The 9,525-nt window shown below is 37.1% G+C and overlaps 1 protein-coding gene across 1 annotated transcript; it reads left to right on the top strand.

Annotated features, from left to right (window-relative positions):
• The first annotated feature begins 2,689 nt into the window (after positions 1 to 2,689).
• Positions 2,690 to 5,889, top strand: LOC119889915 (60S acidic ribosomal protein P2-like). The gene is made up of 5 exons (XM_038700836.1): positions 2,690 to 2,813; positions 4,238 to 4,361; positions 4,472 to 4,520; positions 5,249 to 5,344; positions 5,769 to 5,889. The coding sequence occupies exons 2-5, from the start codon at positions 4,239 to 4,241 to the stop codon at positions 5,846 to 5,848; spliced, it is 348 nt and encodes a 115-aa protein (XP_038556764.1). The 5' UTR covers positions 2,690 to 2,813; position 4,238; the 3' UTR covers positions 5,849 to 5,889.
• The last annotated feature ends 3,636 nt before the right edge of the window (positions 5,890 to 9,525 follow it).

The raw sequence follows: 9,525 nt of genomic DNA, 5'->3' as shown, positions 1-9,525 counted from the left end.
TTCACTCTTCATAATAATTGCCATACCATGACACATACTGTATGCTGTATAATAATAATAATAATAATAATAATGAATTACATTTATATAGCGCTTTATCATACATACTCAAAGCGCTTCACAGTGAAGTGGGGGGGACTCACCTCAACCACCACCAATGTGTAGCACCCACCTGGGTGATGCACGGCAGCCATTTAGCGCCAGAACGCTCACCACACATCAGCTTGAGGCAGAGAGGGAGGGAAACATTGCCAATTACTACGGGGGATAATTAGATGGCCAGATGGTGAAAGCCAGGTTGTGAACACTGGGGAACCCCCTACTCTTTGCGACAAGTGCCGCGGGATCTTTAATGACCACAATGAGTCAGGAGCTTGGTTTAACGTCTCATTTGAAGGACGGGTATGTGTGGTAGAGGATTGATAGAAGTTCAACATCAATAGCATGCATATAACACAGCAAGAGCCCTATTTGATGTAGAGGGAAAGGGGAAAATGTTTGCTACCAAATTCTGTTGGAATAATGAATGCAGAATGAACTTGAATTCTCAACTATTGCGAAAACCAGTTTATTTTCTTACAAAATGTTTTCCACTTCAATGATCCTCTTTCGCCGTCTTGCCTTACTTGTATGAAAAGCAGGAAAGTACTTCAGAGATGGAAAGAGAAACTTGGTAAGAGCATCACGGTAGTTGAAACATAATTGATGTGTCAGTTTTACTTAGATGGAGTAGTTTCTAAAATGTGATGAAGTTCAAATGTTTCTTTTAAACCTACAATTTAGTGGTCAAAAAACCATGGAGACATTCAAATGTACAGGGATGGACCAAGTGGTTTCCTACTGGCTAATGGCATCCCCTTCCCCCTTTGGAAGCCCAAAAAAAGCCTGTTCTTCATATTTGCAATTATTCCCTGTCGTACGTCTCTCCATGTTTCACTTTACATGTAGTTTTGCGTTCTAAATAAATGCTGCTAAACCTGATTTTTTGGCAGCACTGCCAGCATAAAAGCACTCTTATTTATTTGCCTGTTCTCAAATTAAGTAATTCATATTCACATACACTAAATAAAATGTTTTTGCCCCCATTCATCATGAGCTGAACTCAGAGATCTAAGACTTCCTCTATGTACACAAAAGGCCTATTTCTCTCAAATATTGTTCACAAATCTGTAATAAAAAATCTGTGTTAGTGAGCAAGTGGCATATCAAAATGCTGATCAGACAGCTATAAAGCAATATAGTTCTGTAATAAATGCAACTTTTGTGAATGTTAGATTGTTAGATTGATTTTTAACCAGACAGATTGATTTAACTTTGTGAAATGTTTTGAGGTCAGTTGACAAGCAAAATTTGGCTGTAGCCTTCAATGTCTCTCCCAAATGTCTGCTTGATATACTGTAGTTATCTTTAAAAGGTAGTTGCATCTATATACTGAGAGGAGCTCTGTAACAGGAGCTCAGTGGTAGATCAGTGGCCGGTTGCCTGGAACCAAGCAGGTGCACGTGACAGCGATTCATTAGAGCTGGTTGATCACACTAAAGCCTGAGTCCAGAGCATAGCTGCTGGACTTGTGGTGTGGTCCACTGCAGAGTGTTGTGTGAGGACGGCTCACTTCATCCTTTCTGGCAACCAAAATCAATCACGCCCAGGAGCAAGCCCAGCAGCAGCAGCAGGGGCTGAGGACGAAGCAGGAGGCCAAACTGGATCAGGGGCCAAATTAGCAGTGAGAGCTGACAAGGAAGAAGAAACTGATTCATGTCAATATCCCGTACAGTAAAACACAAACACACACACACTTACACACAGTTTGTTTTTATGAAAAAATAAAACTGGAGAAATAAGACTACCAAAAGCACCAACCCTACCACAGAGTAGACAACTAATTCGAAGAAACTACAAATCAATTATAAAACAATGTGAAGAATTCTCCAATGTGAAGATTTAAAGATAGCGGTCTGAGAAAACTTCCTTTCCAAACAGATATTGCTGCAGTAAAACCTGTAAAAAAAAAACCTTAAATGATGGAGATACCATCTATGAGAGATTAAACATAGACGAATAACATGGAACAAAAATGGAACATGTACAAAGGCAGATACAAATAACACCTTAATATTTTCTGCAAAGTTATTAACAAACAAAAATAAGACATACAATGTTAAAATAAATAGACCGAAAAACAATTAAAAAAAAAATGTAAGAGGTAGGCTACACATTTCAAAGACATAAAGGAGGTTTCCAAATATATGTCTTGGAAGATCATAAGGATACTCCAAACTGATTAATTTTACAAATTGTTATAATATGATGAATACATTTACCTTGCACCTTGTTAAAATCACACATTCAGATAAATACCACTTGCATTCCTCAGCTTTTTGGATTAAGGAGTCTTTAACAGAAATAAAAATAAAAAGATTTGTTTATCTTTTTTTATATAGATATCCCATATTATGAATGAAACATTTAGGCTAGTGTGGCAGAGGTTAATGAACTAACGCTCATGACTGCACAATGACATATCAGCATAATGTGATGTTTTGATAATGAGTTTCTCGTATTGGATAAGTGTTAAAAATACACATATGCAAGTCTGAAACGGTGACAGCTTCTCTAAGATTCCCTAGAAACTTGAGCCGTGAAGCTTAAAGCTTACATTACACACTCCGATACAGCATGCAGCAGTTTACTTGCTGTCGGTCTTTTATTGAAGACGACGAAGAAGAGAGGCGTCTTCCGTTTGCTTCCGGCGACGTAACTTCCTTTCTGTCCGTGCTAACCTCGAAGTGAACACGCGTTCGCCTGTCTAGCAAGTGAGTGTCTTTTTTATAATGTAATAAATGTGTTAATCACTGAGAGAACAAGCATGTAATCCCAAGAAATAAATAAAAGTACTGCCCCGGTAGGTCAGAAACATTAAAGAGTTGCATATTAACTAGATTTCTCCATTTCATGCACCGCAACCTCGGCGGCGGCTAGCCAACGTTAGCTTACGTTAATGTTAAGGAGACTGAAGAACACGCTGCCACATGGGTGTAGAAAGTGTAGCTGGATTGTTTGTTCTTGCATTCAAACGATTTGTCCGAGTTATTGTAAGTAGTTTTTACAGACTTTATGCTAAATACGTGCTAAGAGTTTTTCGCCGTTAACTCGCACTGCTAGTTAACTCAAACTTAAAAGATTAACGGATGCTGCTTGACAGGACTAACGTTAAAATCACAAATAAGCTAATTAAACCTAAAGCGTTTATTTTATATTTTCCCCCTATATTAGCAAAGAAAGATTATTTCTTGTAAAATGTGGCTGAGGTTAATTCTGAAAGTACCTTAAAGGGATGAGCCATCAAGAGATAACCTGTAACGTTAATAATAAAAACAGTTGCAACAAGTTTAACGTCAGTCTGAGCTTTGCTAAGACTCGAGGCTGCTAAATACTTGAGTGCCTACATGCCATATTTTTGGTGATATCTTTATTCCAGCTGTTAATTTAAGTAGATTAAATATTAGGATCATCCCAGTTTATGATGATGTAAGTATTTAAATGTATATTTCTGGGGCATCAGGAAATGGTTTGAGTTCCAGGAATGCTGTAACATTGTTAACACTGTGCTACATTGCAGATAAATATAAAACCGTAATAAAGAGCCTTTAAAATATACATTTTACTAGGGACACAGGCCAGCAACATTTTAACGATAAGCGGTAATAATTCTGAATGTGTCAGAGCAACCCGTAAGGAGAAAAAACATTTTGTTGAAGTTTGAACACAGTCTAACGTCCAAAAGTCTCATTCAAAACACGGGACCTCTGTCTCTTGACTCCTCTCCTTTCCCATTCCTAAACCCGCTGTACCTTCGTTGTCCCCGGAGTCTGAATACTGGTCATGGATGTTTAATAAGATAAGATCCACGTCCATAATGCCAACAAGCAGTGTGCTGTTAAATTACTTCAGTTACAAAAGAAAAGGTGCGTGCTGCAGCAGTCCCCTGATAACTTTTTTACTGGCCCTAACAACAAGGCACAGCTCCTGAGTGGAGTTCGATGTTAGTTTTTCTGCAACTAACCAGTGAAATCTTTGTAAATTAAGACTCTTCTTATCTGGGGCAGCCCTATTAAATATGATTATTTTTATTTAGAAAATAAAGAAAAAATAGTTAAAAGGTGTCTGAACATGTACTTGTATTTTTGTTTCTGGTCATCTGCTCACAGTTAATCCTTCCTGGTTGTTCTTTTTACAGGATGCGTTACGTTGCTGCTTACCTGCTCGCTGCCCTTGCTGGCAATGCCAACCCAGAGGCCAAGGACATCAAGAAGATCCTGGAGAGTGTTGGCATTGAAGCCGACGACACACGTTTGGACAAGGTACAGAGCAGTCTGCTCTTTATCGTGTTTCTAGTGTTGTGGCAGCAGTTGTCCCACCAGCGGCTAGTTATTGCCTTTGTGATATTCACTAATTTGATCTCTCTCAACAGGTCATCACTGAGCTCAATGGCAAGAATGTGGATGAGGTCATCGCTACAGGTGAGAGTGCCAACATGCCATTTAGTGTTTGTTCTTTGTGTACTGGTGAATTTAGATGTTTAGATTTGTTTTGTGGTTCTGCTGAAATTGTCAGGTCTGGTAGTCACTGGCTATTAAAGGTGCGCCAGGCAGGATTTTAGTCCGTTTTGCACCCTCTGAATTTATCAAAACACATCGTGACACGGATGAACACAGAGTTGCCTCTCATTTCCTTAAAGTGCAAGAGTTGGGACTAATTCTCTTGGCACATAGAACGAGAAAATTTAAAAAGTAATTAAAAAACATTCACAAAATATGAGCAACTGAGCTGTGAAAGCTGGACTCGTCAATAATGGTTTCACTGCCTACTTCAAAAAATAGGCCTAAGAGTCAACATGTGAAGTTGTTGTAAAGTGTTTTTCAAATAGTGATCGAGTTATTCAAAATGTTTGACTTAGTGAGAAAATGTGGATTTTATTTATTGTTGAAACCAGGCTTATACAGAATCAAATCACAAATTTTGACTATCTTAGTATACTTAGTACAATGACATGAATATTAATATATTTGCTTTCTTATTATATCTACTAAACTTGGAGTGTGATGCTAATGGTCAATGAGTATTACTATACAGCCAAAATTACCAGATTATATAACAACATACTGTGCCTGACCTCTATTTTGTTTCTGGCCGCTGAGTGTCGATGTTATCAGTTGTGCTTTATGTCTGCCAACTCGTGTCTCCTCAGGTTACGGTAAGCTGGCCAGCGTGCCAGCAGGCGGCGCTGTAGCCGTTGCCAGCTCTGCAGCTGCTGGCTCAGGCGGAGCCGCAGCCCCTGCTGCAGGTGAGCATCGCAGCTTAGCACCTTGTTTGTCAGCATCAATGACACTTGGCAGCCGGTGCTTTTACCTTCACCTTGTATGGTTATGTGATTACATGCAGCCAAGTCAGTTAGTGACCATTAGGTTCATAGAATTCAGTGTTAGAAATCTATGTAATTTAAACCTGACAGGATGTACATGGACTGTACAAGTCATGTAGTAATGTAATATGTTATAGATTTATTTATTTTTTTCATTTATGGGACAGTTATGCTAGGGTCATTTTCGAGAAACCTTACATTTGTAATAGAGTACAGTAACTCAGTAATAAAATTTGTAGACAACTATCTCTAGATTAGTGACCTCGTAAGAACAGCTTTTTGTTAAATGTGTTAAATTTATGTTGATTATAGCAGGAAATGATACCAAGCGCTTTCTGTTTTGTAGCTGCTGAGGAGAAGAAGGAAGAAAAGAAAGAGGAGTCTGAGGAGTCCGATGACGACATGGGATTCGGCCTGTTCGACTAAATCTTTTCAAAGGATGAATAAAGTTTATAAAAAAATCTGAACTAATTAAATTTCTTTCACTACAGAATGAAAGTTTTATTGGTATTTAGTGGTCTGAAGGCTAGGAAAGTCATGTATAATTTCATTATTCCTTCTAATATACATTGTTATCTTAGCCTGCAACGTGTTCTAGATGAAATTTTTTTTAATTAATGAAATAGAAAAATACATTGGGTTTTCTGTTTATTTTAGAACTTGATTGGTATTCAACGGAGAGAGTGGATACAGTTATTCAGAAGTGACTTTATTCAGCTGCATTATTCTCTACAGCATAAGATATATTTAACGGTATGGTTTTAGATCAGCTCTACTGTAATTTAGGATCGATGAAACATGTTAACTTCAGAAAAGATGGTGACTGAGGAAATTCATGGCTCAAACCAAACTTTTTCACTACCTTCCCACAACTCACAAGAGGGAACGCAGACATTTTTTTGTTAATCTTCCTTTTGAGTGCAATCATCCACTGATCTCGATTATCTTAAAATTCCCAATTAATTGGACTTTTAGAGCATGCAGCCAGTTATTGAATCATGTAATGGAGCCCAGCGATCAGCAGATGGCGCTGTTGAATTTTGCGCCGTACACAAGAGTAAAGGAGACTTCGACACCTGAGGCCCTTCATGTCGGGCATTGTTCAAAACATTTAGAATTGTCCATGAGGGGTAGACGTTACTCCATACACCAGAGTGGTTATGTCACCTGCAATATTTACTGCTATAGTTTGAATACACCGGCCCACAGGTGCAGGTGGCACGCTTACAGCTGCACGTAGTCCTTTCTACGTCCGCCACAGTGAGCTCGTGATAAATGACGTCAGCTACGCTGCAAACAAACAAACTCTCTTCGAACTACAGACAACAGTGATGATTTATGGAGAGGAAATAATAGGTTTCATTATTAACGCCCTGCGAGCGAAATTGCTCTGCCGGTGAGCGTTTCCATAAGGAAAAATCGAAACTTCATGCATCTGTAGTAAAATGAGATGTAGCGGGTCGTGGCAACTTATCCTGTTAAGACAAATACTCATAAAGGTTGTCGACACTACAACCATTTTAGTCCCAGGGTAAGCCTTTTATGTACCTACTTCCATTTAACTTGCAAGTATCTTATTAGCTTTATAAAATGAAGATGTATTAGCCTATAGGCATACGCTTTTTCAGGATGTCTAATGGATTATATTATACAATATAAGCAGACTTAAGTTTTGCTGTGAAAAACTAAGAATGCTGAAGTGGACAAACATGAGGGCTCATTACGAAACTGCTGTCCCAACTAATCAGAACATTCAAGCCACTAATCATAACCAACAAATAGCCTAAATGAAATTGATGAAGAGCAAAGTCAAGCCTTCAGTCATAGAGACACACGCTTACTGTTTTATTTAATTATTTTATTATATATATATATATTAACACACACAGGCTTACTGTTTTATTTAATTTTTTATTATATATATATATATTAGGCTTACTGTTTTATTTAATATATATATATTTTTTTAACACACAGGCTTACTGTTTTATTTATTTATTTTATTTTTAATATATTTTTTAACACAAACACACATACGCTTTGATTACTTTACACTTTAAATTCTTGTTTAATGAAATGCATGGGGTTGATTGTTGTTATGTAGTTTGTATGATGCTTTGGCAATATTGTTGTTACACTTTCATGTCAATAAAGCTAATTTGAATTGAAATGAATTGACTAAGATTTGCTGAGGTCACCATTTTGCCTCAAACGTCATGTGCACATGTTGCTTGGATCATCATAGCAACACAGAACTTTTACCATATTTTACACTTGTGGTCCATGTGCAGGGTGTTTTCTTCCACTGTAACTGTAACTACTATTATTTATGTATTACTAAAATCGCACTTAATTGTATACTCTTACTCATTACCATGCAAGATAATGCTCTAATCCAACAATCTAAGATAGGTTACATTTATTTTTGTTGTAGAACAGCACTTGCACCTCTTAGGCATGCTTTTAATCAACACACTGTATACAAATCCTTGCTTCTAAGCTAACACTGACAGGCTGTAAACCCAATTATGTCCTTACAGATGGTACTGCAACCTGTTGAAAGCAGAGAAAGACCTGTTTTTTCTTACCGATATAGTCAAATATATCTCTGAATCCTAAACCCACACTCTTGCTCAAATGCTAAGACAGGGCCTAAAATCAGGTAATAAAGCGGGAGCCATCTAAAAGCCCTTTTTATGTCAGTTGATGTAATGCTTAGTTTAAGGATATAACAAAATTACAATTAATAAAACTACCATAAACCAACTGCCACACAGTGAACAGTGAACTTTTATCATGGTAACTAATACAGTGCGTCTCAATATGCCAATTAGTCATGTCCTGTTGTGTGATTTATTACTTGTTACTTAATCCCCAACTTTTTAGGTTTGCTAATGCTGTCACTGAAAAAAACACAGAGCTGAGTCATGTCATATGTTTAAAGCTGAGTCAGTAGACAATAGCTTTATGTGAGTTTTATCGAGTTGAAGGTCTGAGGATGGACGGTGTTGTATGCTATAGAGATTGCTGTGGTATAAACTTGATTTTGGGCTATATAAATGAACATGATCCCTTTCTGACACTCTAATGCCTCTAATCCCAAATATCCTGCCAAAACAAGTGAGCTAGTTTATCCATCATGGGAGTGGGGCACTGCAATATTTTCAAATTCTAGTTGTTACTTATGTGAAACCTTTTGTATATTAAACTTCTTGTGTTTCTTTATCATGTAATATTTTTCTAATGGGTGGTTAATGAAAGATAAGGCTGCTATCGGTGTGTTAGCCTATTTTAATTGATTAGATCATTAGAATGTAAGCAGCATGTTAATGTCATAGCTGGACAAAATGGACCTGATTTAGCTGCTTCATATACTGTGGTATAGTTAAATTGATAATTATCTGTTTTAGCTGGTAAATAAATCTTGTAGAGTCCAAAGTATGATACATTTTCCGGAAATATAGAGCAATATAATATCGTATCATGCACAAACCTGGCACATCGCACCTATTTGTTGTTAACTGTTAATTGCTGTTGTTCAGTATTTTAATATTTTGTCAGTTTATATATTTATGTCTGATTTATGTACACAATATTGTCTTCCGTTGCAGTACGTCTGCACAACACAAACCGGAGTAATGCACATGTAAATATCTGCCACATTGTTCTTTCTCTGCAAATAGTTGTATTATTTTTCTCTATTCTTTTATTATTCTTGTATAACTTGCATTTGTCTATTCCTTATTTATATATTTCTACATTTATTTATGTCAACTGTATGTTTGTCGACGTGTAGCACCTTACCACCAAAGCAAATTCCTTATTTGTGTAAAACACAACTGGGCAATAAAGCTCCTTTTGATTCTGATTCTGATGAAGTGTGGTGAAGACCACGTAAAGTAGCACAGAAGAAAAATATCCAAGTACACAAAAGCCTGACTAAAATAAATACCTGAATGGAACAGCAGCTTTATTCATATTGAGCACATTGATATCAAGAAAGCTAGTAGAAGCAGTAGGATAGTCTTTCTTGAAAAAGTGTACAACATGCTATGGAAGGAAGGGTTATTGATCGCACTATATGATGAGGAAGAATCTGGATT

This window comes from Micropterus salmoides, unplaced genomic scaffold (assembly GCF_014851395.1).
Source record: "Micropterus salmoides isolate LMB-PRFRI ecotype aquatic unplaced genomic scaffold, ASM1485139v1 Ms_hic_scaffold_6, whole genome shotgun sequence".
In the NCBI taxonomy this organism is placed as follows: domain Eukaryota; kingdom Metazoa; phylum Chordata; class Actinopteri; order Centrarchiformes; family Centrarchidae; genus Micropterus; species Micropterus salmoides.
The sequence above is the reverse complement of the archived record's forward strand: the minus strand, read 5'-3'. Positions and strand labels throughout refer to the sequence as shown.